General features: G+C 27.9%; 1 protein-coding gene across 1 annotated transcript; it reads left to right on the top strand.

The window, feature by feature from the left end:
• The first annotated feature begins 13872 nt into the window (after positions 1–13872).
• On the top strand, positions 13873–17536 carry LOC111028714. The gene is made up of 4 exons (XM_022307446.1): positions 13873–14074; positions 15295–15483; positions 16886–17111; positions 17344–17536. Exons 1-4 carry the CDS (start codon positions 13873–13875, stop codon positions 17534–17536), a joined length of 810 nt encoding a protein of 269 aa, XP_022163138.1.
• The last annotated feature ends 750 nt before the right edge of the window (positions 17537–18286 follow it).

Here is an 18286-nt window from a genome sequence, read left to right as displayed (position 1 = left end):
GGACCCTGTAGCGAAATAATTTTGTATTTAGTAAGTACCTCACAGACGCGGTGAGCACTTAGCGTAAATATAATATTATTTTATTATTAAAAATATATATACAACGGTATATACCTACAACAATAAATAGCATTAATATTATATATAGGTAATAATAATAATACAGCCATAATACGTGGTTTGCTACAACACTGTTACACTGCGTAGACAAAATCATCAGTTTCACGTCCTACGAATTAAAAAATAATATTAATAGTAATAATATTAAATAAATAAATAAAAAGTAAAAATGGGCGAACGAAATAAGACACGCGCCAGGCAAGAGTAGGCGTGATAATATGATATGGCGGGTTACCTGTGACCGGGTGTGGTAGGAGAGGGACACACACCGCACACCTGTCCGAATGTTTTCCTATCCGTAATTTTTTTTAATCGTAATTATAATCGCGACCGGCCATTGAGGTAATTTCGAGACGCACCCCGCGCAGTTGTCCCATCACCCACATGCGCGTATATATTATAAATTATGGTTATGTTTTGTTTCGATCGCGGAAATAGTCGAGTCCAACGTTCTAAATAAAACCACCATGATGATGATTATCATCATCATCGTCATCGTGTATAATCATCATAATATTATTATGCTTTCTTGTGCTTCGATATAATTTGTCTCGAGTCGTTGAATGTGGTTGGTATGCGCGCTGTATGTATACATCGTGAACAATAGAGGTTATATGTCGTTAAACATGTTAACACTGTAATTTATAATAATATTATAATATAAGCATTATGAAAATATATTTGAATGTATTATTGCATACATAAAATCATCGGAGTAGTTTTAACAGAATTTTTTTTTTTAAAAGAACAACAATAATCAAGACTTGAAAAATATTATAAAACAACTACATGTCTTTCACATCATTAAATTATACTATTTTATTCAAATTTTAATAATATAGGCACCTATCATCAAAAATGGAGTTGAAATCTGGTTTAGGTAAACGCCATTCTCTGTACATTGTGAATCAATATTTGTTATTTGTTGTACATATAATTAATAGTTTTTCGATGAGATCAACCCTATTGATATGGTAGACAATAATAAAGGTTCAACTCAAAATATTAAGAGAAAATTGAATAATAATACTGTAATAAGTGTAAACATAAATGTATAGTAATACTGCAAGGATCTTGAAAAATGTTCTAAGATCTCTTCGAGATTCTTCATTTGTGAATTTGAATTTAATCAAAAACCAACTCTTTGATATCTCTTTTACATCGTTGGTAAAACATATGATGGCCTCTGGCTTTAGCCCTCTGGTGGAATTGAAATCTCTTCTTAATTTTTATTTTAACTAAGTTCAGTTATTACTTGCTTCTATGCACGCATTATTAAAAACAAATTATTGCACCTTCTTAAATATAATATAATTGATATAATAATAATAAATAATAAACTGATTAAACTGTATACATAGCATTAAATTAGAGTGTAGATGCTATTTGTGTATAAAATAATTAAAACCATCACAATTGAACATTTCTGTAAAATAGTACGTATGTAGGTACTCATAATATTGTATTATTATTATGGATTAATACTGTGGCCTGTGGGCAGGTGTAAGAGGCGATGCACTTCACGTTAGTTTTCCGTTGAGAAATTATAGGTCATCTGCCCCCGTTGAATTAATTCCTTATTATTGTCCATATCATAGGTACTGTGAAATCACTTAACACTAGAGTGAGTATAGTATATACATAATCATATAATTTATATACTCAGTTTGAGAGAAAATATTGTACTCAAGTTGATACAATACGAGTACAAATTGCATTGAAATAAAATATGTAAGGGCAAAATGTAATACAAGTCAACATTCTGGTTGAAATACATTTGTTATTAAATCGTTCTACTGTGAAACCAATACAATTTAGAATATTGTAAATTAAAAATCCCATTGTATGAGGTTTTCTTTGTTTCGATAAGAATTTATTATTTCCTGGCACAAAAGTTTAAAAATATAAAATACCGACCCACAGTTACAAAAATATAGTTTTTACTCAAGTAATCTTAATATGATAATTGCAAGTACTTACATTGTATTATTGTAGTATATATCCGTGCACATGATATTATATACGAGTATTATGTATAGAGCAAATTACTTTAGAATTTAATTGTATGCAAATTCAAATGGATTAAAATAATAATTGCTGCAGATGTAATAATAGCTTGAAAAAACAAACGCACTAACGACTAGTCTTTTTATAGTTTTTTTTTCAATGTGAATATATTTTACACCTCCACTGGAATTTCGTTATAATTGGTTCATAAATGAATACATTATATTTTGCAAATATGTTGGGACGTATATTGCAATAAATCATTCTATTATTGTGTTGCTCTATTAGTGTGTAATATATATAGGTACCCAGTGGGGTGGGCGAATTAATTATTACATTATATCACACAAAAAAACTTTGTTTCGTTTAATACAAAAAGGTGGAAATTATAACAAAGTGAATACAAAAACCAGTTCAATAATTTACTATTTATTATAATATGTAATAACATATACTATCTGTCTTTATATTTATGAAAACAATGCCTTTATAAAATGCAACACATATATACGGTCTGCAAGGGTGGGTTATATTCATTAGCGTATATGTGAGTATGATAATCTGATCGTTATAATGCGCGTTCAATTTCGAAATTATTGATTAAAACTCTGTAAACGTAAATTTATATTTTCCTAAAATAAAATATGGTATCAATGCAATTTTTATTCTGTTACATTTTTTAGAATTTAAATCAACCAATCATAATTACTAGGAACCCTACAATTTTAAAAAAGAGTTCACGTGAATTTATACACCTATCGCATATTATGGTATGCAATTATAATATGTTAAAAAAACATTAATTTAATTAAGTGTATTATGTAGAAACGAAATGCGTTGTGTGTTTAATATTCGTTTTTCAATATGTACATAATATTAATTATGACCGTAAGACCACATAAAAATCATTCAGTAATTTATTTTTTATTCATTATACTCGAATTCATGATTATTACTTTAATATTGGACTTGTTTTAATTGTCGAAAGTAATAGTTTTACATAATAACAACTTATAAATCAAAAATGTACTAGTTTTATTTGATATTAGCTGAATTACCCGGAGTAGCCCAAGGACAAATAAAACTGAGATAATAAGAAACTTTTTTTAGAATTATGTGGTTATGATTTCAATATTATTAATAATGGGTAAGCCACATTAAAATATCTGATTCGATCTATTATCTGAACGTTCCACGGATCATTTAAAAGGTTAGGTATTTTTTGACTCTATAACTATCTCTGCCATACACGTAGCCTTTTTTATGTCGGTGCCTATGTAATAGCTGTTTTGTCCAAGCCTTCTATTATTCTGTGATACTCCATTCCACCCAGGATACCAAATAATACGTGTGCAAAATTTGGTGCTTATTGGTAAAAAAATGTGGATTTTAATACAGTATTTAAATATATATTATATATATTATATAATATCTGTATTAGTCGACTATCTAAGTGTCTTTTCCATTTTTCTTCAGTCGAAAATATTTTCTCAATTGATTTGTGCTAAAATCGGTCGTATATTTTATATGTGTTTAAACCTCAACCTTAGGATTTTCCTCTAACATAATGGAATAGCTATTTATTAGCCTAAATGACAAAATATTAATGTAATACAAAAAATTATGTCCAAAAGTACTAGCTATTTTAGTATCTGCATGACCATTGGTATTAACCAATAGCAGCCTTATAATATAAGCAAACGGATATTTGATTTTCGTGAGCAGAAACAAAATACATGTGTGAGTCACCTTTTATACTGCTTCCTAAATCCACGGCTTGAAAAATTCACTCGGACAAGCTAAGAATAATAATGGTTATTTGTAACTCGTGTAGTCGTGTGCATAACCTTCGCAATTACATCACTCGGAACGTTTGAATCTTACGACCGTCGAGTATCGTAAAAGTTTAAACAATTTCCATGTACTATGTACGGTTTTCAAATCGAGATTATTCTCGAACTTTTGCGTTCGGCAGGCGCGACGATGAGAGCTTAATATTATATGTGTACCGAACCATCGGCAGACATCATAGCTGGTTAGACGGATGAGAATAAATTATCATCATTGCTCCAGCAGGATTGTCCGCGGGAACCGCGACCGTGATTTGTATAAGGTGGAGAGGGTCTAGCGGGGTGTTGCAGAAGGGTTGGGGAGGGCTGTTGATGTGGGTGCTGCGGGGCGAGGACCGGGGTCGATTCGAGAGAGCGTTTACCAAAATAATAATGGACGCAATGGGACGGCAAATGTAAACGCATTAAGTTCGCCGGGCCCTGTAAGACAAATGTTTGTCTTATGCCGATCGCGAGGGATTGTCGTGGCCACGTGTGTCGGAGGCGCCAAATCGAGAACCCTTTCTGCATCCCTTAATGATTATCGGCTTCTTATATAAGGGAAATCCAATTGCCCGGAGACGCACTCCCGGCGAATCCGATTAATACTAGAAGACGCCCGGCGAATGTATAATAATAATAATATTATGGTCGCATTTCGTGTATTTATAATAACACGATAATATATTCAACGGCTATACTGTACTTTGGACTGGACGCAGGAGTCTTGAAAAACCTCTCTGATAATGAAAATATATACATAATATACAAGAATCAAAGTATGTATATTGGTAAAAATCAAATACCCTACAACCTGCAAGGTACACAAATAAAATGATTACACGGGTACAAGGTTGGTAAAATAAAATGATATAACTTCTAAAGGGGGTTTTTTTTGAAAATATTTTTTTAAAAATAAATACATTTTTCACTTTTTTATTGTTATCATTTTTTTAAAATGCTTTAGCTAATAAACTATCTGTCTGAAATTTGATTTGTATAAACTGAAACATTCCAAATCAAATTCCGCTTCAAAACATGAAATTAAAAATGTATATACTGTCAATTGTCATTCAAAAGAGTAACAACTTAAAATAATGATAATGATGAAAAATATAATTTGTTTACAAAAGTGTGGGCTTATAACGACTTAAAATTCTGTAAAAGAAATATTTTCAAAAACTTATGTGCTTTCCGCATTAATAGGAAGTGTCTTATGTTAATTGGACACATCATTATATTAAACGTGTCTATACCTGCCTGTACATGATATGCTCATATCTACATGATAACTATGTGTATTTATAACAAAATATTAAGTTGATATAATTATTATTTTATGTAGTGGAATGAAAATCTCACTGGAATTGATAATAAAATCACTCGTTATAGATATGCAACTGGTGTATGTTTATAGTATAGGACAACAATAAGGGTGTTTATTGGAGTTTATTGGTGCGAGCTATTGTTAAATAAGCACTTATTGCAATTTAAGTGCAGTTTTAGAGATTGACTCGTTTTATTTTAAGTTATTAAATTATACTATTTACAACAAATGACAATAACACATATATACATTTCTGCGATGTTTTAATTTAAGAGGTATTTTAAAAATAATGTAGAACTACTGAAGATTAACACAAGTCTAAAGATCCATGAAGTTGCGGCTCCTCCAAATTAAAAATTGTTGACCGATGACGTAGCCCCAATTAAGAGTAAAACAGTAAAATTGTGTTCATGTAAACTATGAATTCCTGGTATTTTATAAAACAGATTTTTTTATTACAAAGCCATATTTTTAATTTGAATAATTATTAAAATATATTATATACATGAATAATAATTATTAAAATATATTATATTATATGTCCACTATTGTTATTGTTGTTATTATTATTATTATTAATATGGTTTTATGGTGTGAAATCAATTTATATGGTTAATAAATTATTATGAAAATCAATCAAAAACAAACAAAATGAACAAATACTGTTTTTATATGTGGTAAAATATTTAGTTGCTTGGTTGAATGTTAAATTTCTCATCTAAGGTTATTAAAAATAGTATAATTATTAATGGTACGATGATAATTATTTATAATTATAACTACACAGGATGGAAGTACAACTCACTTAACGGATGTAAAGTATTATGGTGTGCTATTAAACATCATATTTTTCATCATCTTAACATTCGTAGGTTGAGTTTTGTTTAAATTAATATTCCAATAAAATATAACAGTTCTGTAACAACATCGTAAGTTAAAGAAGTGCACAATATACCTATGCTGAATCAAATTATAATCTTGAATGTCTGACTTGTTATCTAGCATTTCGATTACACACTGTGTAATAATATTATATAAAATAATATGACCAGGTGTCACAAAACATGCTTTTGAAAATATTCCATATTTTAATTAAATATATATCGACTAGTAATTTTTAATTTTGTTATTATTCGTTAAAAATGGTTTGAAGGAAACAAATAATTTGAAAAAAATGTTTAAAAATTGTAGAGCAATATTAATTTAATAAAAATAACTGTATCCACGACTAATGACTGCTCTGGTATTTATTTTAATTTTGATAAATACCTGTATGATTTTTTTTTTTGATTTAGTTCTGATAGGGATATCAACATAAATATTACGTAAAAAATATTTTATCGATCCAGCGCATTGGTATTTGGAATAATAGTCAATAATTTGACTGTGTATAAACACTATAAACGTATACAGACCTCAGACCAACAAAAAAATTTAAAAATAGAATTTTTGTTTTAACACTTAAAAACTCTACTTAAAATTTAAAAATATTTTCCTACCAAATTGTGTTTAAAAAAAAAAATTTATTTACTTCCGATACTCATATCTCTCTTACAATACTGAACATTATAATATAATGTTAGCTTGCATGGTATATGAAATAAGTACCTAATAACAATGACTTAATAAAATGTAATAATAGTAGGTATAATAAAGAATAATACGAGCAATTGCGTTTGCAGAGCTGTGATTGCAGAATATATTTTTATTTTCTTGGTTTTTATCTTCCAATATATATCCGTTTATACCCTTATAAACAAAGCGTTAATATGTGCATTTACAGTTCACCAGGTTAACTTTATTACTACGGCGTGAATTGTTTTGATGATTAAAAGTGCGTTTAATAGCATCTTGGTTGATATTTTATAGTGTTTGCAGTGTGTGTGTGTATATATACCGCGATGCAGTGTCCGTGAACACGACTTCGACAAAAGTCGTAAATAAAAATGGCACATAGGGAGAAAATTACCTATATATATATATATATGTATGCGTATAACTCATAAGCAATAGATACCTAATATCACCTAAATACAATATTACACGCACACATATATATATATATAAAATATATATCATATGATACTTTCCATCGGTGGATCGATCGATTCCAATTTTCGACTGTAATAAATCGAGAGACTACAGGGCTACAGCACACCCATTATTATGTACATAAATGCGCGTGTATATGCAGTGCGTATATTATGGTTGGCGACGGTTTTTTAGATGTTTCTCAGCTTTTGTGCCTATATAGCTGCGCAGGATCGACGACGATGACCACGCGGTTAAACGTAATATTATGTTGTTTGTAAACCAAAACATACCTGCAGGCAACTGTGCCATCGAAACAACAGCGATAATAGTGATAATACTATTGATTATAGAGATAGTATACAACCATAGTAATTGATTATTTTGTTTTTTAAAGTATTATTTGTGAGTATGTGTGTATGTGTGGCGTATATATATATTATAGTCTCATTGTCATAGCAGTGTCATGTGGCATGTATTATCTTAAAAGAAAAATACAGAACCCATAATAATGTGGTATACCTATGTTAAAATCTCATTAAAATTAAAATAAATATTTTAAAGACAAAGCTCACACCAATTGGCCATATATGGTGATATATATATCACAAACTCTCACGTGCATTAATGGCATACTGCCTGGTACACATTTCCATATATTTTGCAAACAGTATCAGTTGCTGAAAATGAATGGTGTTATAATTTATAAGTGCGCATTACAATAGTAAGTTGTAATGAAATAATATTATAATGTTAAATGTATAGCCTATAAGTATTTACATCTTAATAGATAATACTAATATCATTAAATAATATTATTATAAGTTAAAATCAAATATAGGTACTAACCATTGGCGTCACTAACCGTCCGCTGGACTTATTATTGGTTACTATTGTATGGTAAGATATGAAAGCTTAACAACTGACAGACTAGATAAAGTTATTCGATTGCCATGACAGTTTTAAAAAATAGCTTTAAGTCGATTCTAAGGGTAACACCCTCGTTTATTGTCAGACAGTTAAAGTGTCCAAATGTTGGAGGCTGTCAGAAGCTTCGCTGAGTTCTTCCAACGCCTCATTAGAAAATAGATGAGGGCAATCGTTCATATAAATAAAACATATATATAGGTACCTCCATACATCGAAAACATAACCTTTGCATAACTAGGAGGGGATATTATCATCGGTTGTTATAAGGCACACGCACACATACATTGTATAATTTATATCACATTATTTACCCGCTGACCTGGTGACCCGAAGTCCGATGGGAAAGCCATATGCGTTAATAAAATAATAATAATTTGCAATATTGTTACAGATACGTGTTAAACGGAAGCGACCACAGACGCGAATTCCCCTGACCCAAACAATGCATTCCATCTACCTCTGCGACGGAATCCGATATATTATGCGATTCACGCTTAGGTATACCTACCATCGGTTGATCGCCTAACCAAATTTCGAAATTATCGTGTATTATATACGATAATATTGCGTATTTGCGTCATAGATATTTTTATAGCCCCGATATAGCCTTACACAATTTAATCGTTTTCAGCCGATGTCATAGTCCTTATTAATAGTGAAGGTATACATAATAAACACATAAAACATAATCACATATTGTGGAACTCGCATTCGCGGTGCACAAAATATTATTGGTACATCATTGATGCAGTTATGGTGAACGCAAATACTCATGGTTAGGTATGGTATGGTATTTCTTTTATACTTCTTACAATACCATATATTATACCAGTATAATACCTTAAAGGATCTTGCAGTACTTTAAATGATTGGAAATAGAATACAGGTTGTAGAACTATTGTATATTATTATTACAAGAACTTATTTTAAGCATGCTATCAAACTCGACATTTCTAAATAGTGGTTAGAAATAATTTTAATTTGAAAGAATTGCAAACCATAGTAAATTATATTCTTAAATATCAAATTAATTTTCTAATAACATTAACTTATACTCTTATATATGTATATACAACATGTATACAATAATTGTATAACCATGTTTATAACTATGTTTATAATACCACTGTATAGTGAAAACTCACATCTTTACTGGTGGTGTAACGTAAATAAAAACCTGCACGAAGAAAATTGAGAATCGGCTTTTTTTAGAGATTTATTTTTATCGGACACGTAGGGAAAACTTTGGATCGATTGACATTTTATTATCAATATACTTTCCAGCTGCCGTGTGCTTCGGGGTAGAGTATTCGATATGCCTTCTGCACAGGCCTTAGGACTCCGTCCATTTAATATAAATTCAGTGACGAAGTGACCAAGAAGGCAAAGGAATAGGATCGCCACCCGAGTACGCGACTGTGCCGATGCAATTCAAGTTAATAACTAATATTAACTATCTGTGCAATGGAGTTAGACTTAAACGTATCATGTCTATGGCATGGACTCCGATAAATACGGGTCGTTCATGTACGTACCTATGCCAGAGATCCTCAAAATGGTTTAGTCTTGACAAAAATATCTGGACGATCACACCAGTATAGGTGGAATCCACGAAGGTTAGGTAAATATTTTCAACAGCAACAAAAAAAATAAAACAACTATTAATTATTGTTTTAAAATTAATCACAAATTATTTTGGTTATTATAGGACCTGTTGCGGCACATAAATTAAACCAATTTGTCAGTATATAGTATATATATGGCTAATGGCGATGAAAATGGCAAAAACTTTATAATATTCTAAAACTCATTTGACTTTTATTGTAGGTGCTATATTGCATAGCAATGAAAATAATCCATTATTAAACATGAAGTATGGGTACCTATACAGTTTTTTTACCACTTTTTTACTATTCAAATAGATAACTAAATACTATATAAATATAAGCCAGTGAGGCAGTGCCATAACCTATATGATTTAAGTGAAAGTATAGTAAAATCGAATTATTGACTATGTTGATGAGTTCAATCAACAGCTACATGTATTTTTATTATCAATTATGTATACAACAATTTAAGCCAGCGATATTTTTACCTGATTAAAAACAAAATGCAACTCGTTTTTATATCCAAACATTCAAATTGTGATGTTGTAACTAATTTATCATAATTATAGTTTGAAGATAATATTTATAAAAATTGTAATTAAAACAAAAAATGTGACCATTTATCACACCACATTATAATGAGTAATGGCGTTTAATCAATATTTTTTAATAATTAAAAGTAAAGTTATTTGGTAAAAAGGGAAGCTCGGTGCAGCTTCTACCAGTTAGATTGTATATTTTAATAACGAAAACAATCATCTATACACGGCGAATACACTTACGTACCTTCATACTTAATATACCTACAATATATATTATAATGATAAATAATAAAATCCCACTCTCACGTCAAACAAGAATATTATCTATCTTTAAATCAAATTGTATACGGTTTAATTATATAGCTATATCATCGATGCGTTATTATATTGTGTTCGTGTTCGTGAATGTTCTGTACTCAATGCTGTAACTACACGTAAACGTATTTTTTATTTTTTTATTTTTTAATAATAGTTTTGAAATTGTATTATAAAGTGGGCATAGGGACAAACTTTTTGAAAACCATTCCATGCAGTGGGAATGTTTTTGTCTTAAGAGTTCTCCGATTAATTGACCGGCGATGTTATAATAATTCCATAACTATTTAATTTAATTCATAAATTATACATTTTCGTTGAGCATCTTGTAAGTACTGCGTATTATCCTGCAGTATAGCCTTAAAGTGTTTTCTCGAAAACATCATATTTTTATAATAATTAGACGAATTAGACAAAATCTCGATTCACTGATAAATTAATACTTAAAGCGTAATTGCATAAATAATATGGCGTACTATTTAAATGAAAGTATAAATTCAAATTCGGTTAAAGATCAACTATTTAAGATAAATTGTGTTTTTTTTTATAGACGACTCATACACATAATAAATATTTATTATTTATATACATTTTTTCATCACTTATATTTTATTATAAGCACTGTCTTAACGATGCTTTTTACAGGACCATTGTCGAGTATTTTTAAGGCTAATAAAAATATTTGAGATGCTTACAGTACAAATATGGAATGAAAACAAATTATATCGCTCGAATTGCGTCAGTAAAATTCAACCGAAATCGTGAGTATATATATTCACGATTTTAGCTCAATTCACACGCGCCTTTCCCCCAATCAAACTGGTCCTAAACATATTAAACGTGGTGTACACCCATACACTCTCTCAGTTCTATTTTTGTGTTACCATTATAATCGTCGAAAACTCTAAATAGGTGCTAAATTATTATATAAATAATAAATATTTTTAGAAACGTGTCAAAATAAAATATATTTCTCTTTTTACAAATCCGATATATTTAATTTTATCTTTCATCATAGTAGGTATAATATTTTTTATTTAAATGACGAATATTTTTAGAAACTTTTCTAAAAAATTGTTCTTTTCTTACAAATCCGATATATTTAATTGTATCTTTCTTCATAGTGCATATAATATATTTGATAAAAATAACATTTTTCTTATGTAATTTTCGAGAAAAAAGCATATGAACTATAAACAATAATTTTATCAAGAGCATTGATCAGGGTAACAAATAATTTTTTTTTATAAATATTATATGAAAGTGGTATATCTTATTAGACTAATATAAAATAAGGTAACATCATACTGGGGTAGCTATTTCTGTTTCCGTGTAGACTTAGTCTTAAAGGTAATATTATAATAATATTATGGTTAAATAACTGCATATATGATTAATACTGAAATATGTGCAATTAATGAATATAATTTGATGGAAATCAAAGGAAGACGTTAATAATACTACACTATCGGCGAATTAAATGTATACATTTACAGAAGCACATTATACAAGATAATTAGTTAAATAAACAAGAAATAAATAGTGTTTGAGTATATACTATATATTACGTAAATTGAAAGTATAAATCTTGAAATATTCAAAATGATGTAAGTACTAATTGTAAAAGTAAATATAAATTTTAAAGATCTATAATCTAAGTTATAACTTATATTACACTTATAATTACAGCAGTCCCCATTTATTTCGTATTTTGTCAGAATTTATTCAATGTTTACAGTATTAAGACATTGTATTTAATGTAAGTAAATATAGATAGATATGTCGGAAAAACTCAGAAGTTTAAATATGCTATAACAATTTTTTTTAATGGGTTCGTCATGTGATAAAAAAATCAAGTATTAGTGAGTAATAATTTTGGTAATAATTGAAAACCCGAATTTCGTTTGAATAATTTAACGAAAATGTTTCAACTCGACAGCCTATAATATTTGCAAGCATATGAATATAATTTCTAAATTAAATGCATTAAATACGAATTAAATTAATGAAGTATATTATCAAATAATTAATTGATTTTGGTTAAGATTTATTTATTAAGAATTATTTAATTGATTTAGATATCATACATGCATATTTTTAAATGTTATTCAAAATTATCTATAACAAAAATAAGGAAACACTAAATTTATTTAAATTTTAAATTTTAAGCGTTAGGTAATTTGTACACATTACACACACAATAAAAAAACCTACCATATAGGTATCAATAAAATTACAGACGAATATATTTTTTTTCATCTTGGTAATAAACGATTTCAAAATGAGAAAATCATAAATCTCCGACTTAATTTACTGGGCTAATATTTCCTGCGAAAAATAAAACATTTCCATTATAATTTCACCGCATTTTACACACAATATTTTACTAACCCTTCTGCTCTAATTTAAGTTATATTTTACGAGAAAATTTTCATTACGTAGTTACTTTGAATTAACAAGGTGATTCGTTCCAAAACAACCCCACCCTTGGGGATATTTAACTTTAACATCTGACTGACGTACCATTTTCACCATATTTTTTTTATGTATTATAACTTTGCAAAATTATTATTACTCAAGTGAATTATTCAAATAAGGTGTTTCGTTGTTTCTTACAGGATGAATAAAAATATGAAATGATATATAACTATCGTAATGTTATGCTCTTATACTTGGTACCTAATTAAAAATATTATATCTAATGCATAATATGTAAATTATTTAATATTAATTTATACTTTTACATTTTATTTACATTTTTTATTTATCAACATTTTGATAATTCTGAATAAAATATTGCACAAATTACATGTATCTCTATACCCATAAAATATAAAACACGATAATTAAATTAAATAGAAACTAAAATTTAACATTAGGATATCTATAAACTGAATAATTAAAGTATAGTAATATTGTTGATATTATATGATTACTAGTTATGACTACCATAATATATACCAACTGTTAATTTTGATGTTTATACTAAATAAGTACGTATTGTTTGTAATAATTTATTTACCAAAGTCAAAAATATTGAAGTTGGCAAATCCTTGTAGATTAAATAATAAACTAAATGTTACTACAACAACTCTTAAGATTTTAAAGTTTCACCTTCTGATAAATTAAATTACACAAAGCTGAGCTATTCGATAAAAAAAAAAATGAAGGACTTATTGGAGGAGGCGATTCAGAGGAAGTTGTGCAACAAGAAGAAAAATGTAAAATATGGTGGTCCTGATAAAGACAATTTAAAATCTTCGCTGCAGACTTGTAATAATAAATATAGAAAGCAGCTGAATAAAGTTGCTTTTTTGTCTGGGTTGCCCAGGTTTGACGTGAAGAAAAACGATACGTTAGGCCCAGGTCGGAAAAAAAACAATTGTTATTCCATAATAATTTTATATAAAACAATTTTTTTTAAAGTTTACTTTATGAGTAAACTTAATTTATTTTTGTAGACAAAATACTATAGTTATATCGGTTGCAAATAATTTATAGTTTATATTTTATTCTATGACTATATTTAAATATTTTATATTATTAGTTATACATACTATATTCATATTACTTTTTCCATTTTATTAAAATGTTTTTACTTATTTATTGAAAAATAAGTGAATTAATTACACTTGATTAAATATTTAAATGATTAAATTCAACTATGTAATCATTAAATTTAAAGATAAGGAACTATATCCGTTGCAAATATGGTTTATACTTTATTGTATGACTATTTTGAAAACTGTTCATATTATTTTTTACATTTTCTTTAAATTATTTTTATTTATTTATTGCAAAAAACAACTGCATTAATTGTTATTGATCAATTATTTAAATAGTTTAATGCAAGTATAATATATTTACTATAATATACAACTTGAATATACATGTAATGTTTAGAAAATGCAATAAAAGTGTTCGATGAAGTACCTACACTAAATATATGTTTGTTGATAAATTATGTTTTTGAATATTTTAATCAACACATTTATTACGTTGTTACCATGTTAGGATGTGAACATGTATCTGTTTGACAGGTATTCATTATTAACTAAACTGTTCAAATTAGATACAAATTAGAATTTCTATATTTATTACTGAATTTACTAAAAAACCAAAATGTCGTGATGTTTGTAATTTCAATATTATAAATTGTTATAACCCATAATCATTACAGTCAATATTGATCATAATGGTGATAAATAATAATGGTTATTACTTATTTCAATGATTTAAAAATTAAAAAAATACCGCATTAGTAATGTCTTTAAGATATTAGATTTATTTGATATGGACTGATTGGTAATGAAAATAAGAGAAATGCGAAGACTGGTAAATTTGCTTTAATGTATCTGGACTTGTGAAGATACCTTAATTTCAATAACAACTAAAAAAAACCCTCACATTAGTGCAATGCCTTATTACGATTGCATTTAGTGAAAAAAATAAATGTCGACCGACACTAACACGATTAATTGTTGTTAGTAATTATTAAGAAGTCTTTGATTTTAAATTTCTGAACAAAACTTGTTTCATAGTATAATGTTGTATAATAAAGTAATATTATTTTAAACGTTATGTAGGTATATATAACATAAGTTTTCTGAAGTGCCAAAGAAAGAAAAGTGGAAAGTTCCCTGCTCAAACACAAATTTTAAAAATAAATTTGAATTTACCACCTTCTATTTACGCAGATGGTTTGAAACATCATATGATTCAGACTCGAGTTGAGAAAAAGATTACTGCTAGAGGACCTTATGATACGTTTACAGGTCAGAAAAATAAAATATAAATACGAATAAACCATATTGACAGAGCATAATTTTTATGTGACTAAAAACGATTTAAGTAATTACAAATTTTAGATATACATGTATAGTTGAATTTGTTAACTAGTTAACTAGTATGAATAGTATGATGTCAACTAAATAAATTATTATGATTTAAACTCATTGTACTATTTCCCTGTGTCCACATAGTCTACTGTCTAGACTAGAATATGTACTTAATCGCAAATCTAGACAATTTAACAACGGATTTAGTAAAGTTAAAATAAAATATGGAAACATTAACCATTCATTAATTGGTGTAGTATGACAAGTAAAATTATTGACGATTACTATTAGGTGTATCAATATGTCAAATTGGGAAATTAGTAAAAATAATAATAATTTTATAACAATATATAAGTCTGATATCAAGGATTACGAGATGTATTTTCATTTATTTGAATATACTATAACAGCCAAGCTATTAATATGAGATGAAGTTAAAACAACGGTTTTATAGTCATCGAAACTAAAAAGTTACGAGTACTACTTGACATGCTAACAGAATAAACTTTATTTTAGTTTAATAGTTTCTATGGTTAGTAATATTACTGGGATGAATAGTATTGCGTCTATATTCATTGCTTGATGATGCTAAGCTAAATTAAATTGATGTTATTTCATTCCACCATTAACTTCGGTTATAAAATGGCGTTTAAATAAATCATCCAAACACAAAATTAATATTTAATCACCATTTATCATTTAACCTATTTATATACTTGAAAATGTCAGAAATTAATAATATATGAGCGAATTCCACGAAATCATTTGAATACGATAAATCAACCAGCTACTTTTTTTATATGTATTATTATTTGTAATCTTATTATTGTCTTGTCGAGTATATAATTAGGCATTCACAGTGATTAATTTACTTTGGCTTATATTATGTTAAATTCCAATATGAATTGTTTTAAATTCAAAAAAATTACATTACAAAAAATTGCATTAATTAAAAATATCGGAGATTAAAAATATTATTTCGAGTTTAATCGCCGAGAACTGTATTAGAATTACAACCATCATAGATTGTTTTTGTAGCTTATGCATACAAAATTCATCGCAGTTGTTTAGAATTTCTACATAAAGTTAAAAATATAAAATAAGATAATATTTTATTTTATGAGTATAAATAAAATAGGAGTGATAGTTAGTATAATAAAATAACATGTGTATATAAATGATAAAACATAAACTCTATCACATTTTTTAACATTTCAAATCATGTACGACGCTGATACATACCTACTATACTAAAATTAAATTTATTTAATCGGTTGTCTTTTTAATTACTTCAGTTTTACTTCTGATGTTTTTTTTAAATATATTTAAATTTGAATAGGACCTAGGGATTCCAGTACTTTGATGGGACTTACTGCAGAAAAAAAATGTTATCTCTTATCAGACAATTGGCCACTTCCCCTCGAGAGCTACGTATCCAGAAGTCGTCACCATCGAACTTATACCAATGTATTCAGACAAGAGTCTCCGAGAAAAAAAATAGATCGCAGTGTGCCGTCATTTTCTTGTGTAAAAATGCCCAACTGGTTATCAAAAAAAACAAATAAGTAAGATACGAATGGTACAGAATATCAAACAATAAATATATTTTTAAATACCTACTGCCATAGGTATAATAGATACGTTTGAGAATTATTGAATTTGAATCAACAATTCTATTTCGTTGAATATTAATAATTACAAATCTTATTCTAAGATAATTTTTTATTAATAGCTTGCATGTTGTTTTTAATTGTAAGTTATTACATTTATCAACCAATGTTTGTACTTCTTATCCAGATATCCATTTAACGGATCACAACGGATCGGCGACAGTTCGAAAATGAGCGAAAATGCACTCATCCCGGGACCGGGACACTACAATGTCGATATTTATAAGCGACGTGCAGAAAATGGACACACTAACGTATTTAAAAGTATTACAGCTCAAAGGTTGGAGACGGTACGCCGAGGCTATGGCATATTTGATTAAATATACATAACTTTTAAAAATCGATTCAGTAATTTACGTTTTTATTATACATTGTTATGATCAGGAAATAATCAAATGTAAACATATGAGTAATAAAGAATAAAAAGGATTTGGGAGTTTAGTTCTTTGTTTTTCCAACTATAGATGGATATAGAAACAACGGTCCACTATATTTAAATATAAGCAAAAAAAAAAAAAAAATAATGGAGAATAGAGACATTTTTATAGTTCGTAGAAGGTAATGACGTAAGTATTAGCCAATATATCTGCTAGGTATACCTCAAAACATGGCCTTGCACTTGAATTAATCAAAACTCCTACAACTCATGAAAAAAATTTAAAAAATCAAACACACGAAACCCATACAACCCAAATGTTTTTTTTAAGCCCCTTTAATAATTAACCAAAATCCGAATAATTTTTATTTTACAATCTTTGTGTGATATATCATTTGTATGTATTTTATATGTTAAGTTCTATTTTGTAGTTAGTTGTTTGCTTAATAATTAAAATTGGAGAACAATTAATTTTAGGTAAATACAATAAATATCTAATAATAAAATCTATAAACATTTTTTGTTATTTCTGGACTACTGAATACAACCTTTATTAACCAATATTAACCTAAATAATAATAGTTATTAACACACAAACGTTAAATAATGTTTTTAGTCCGGTGCTCGAACACCCGAATACATAGCACCCAAACACCGAAACCCAAATAAATTATTCTAGTGAAAAATGCAAAAT

The sequence above is a fragment of the Myzus persicae genome, unplaced genomic scaffold, assembly GCF_001856785.1.
Source record: "Myzus persicae strain clone G006 unplaced genomic scaffold, MPER_G0061.0, whole genome shotgun sequence".
NCBI lineage: Eukaryota > Metazoa > Arthropoda > Insecta > Hemiptera > Aphididae > Myzus > Myzus persicae.
Note: the sequence above shows the minus strand (reverse complement) of the source record. Positions and strands in the feature narration are given on the sequence as shown.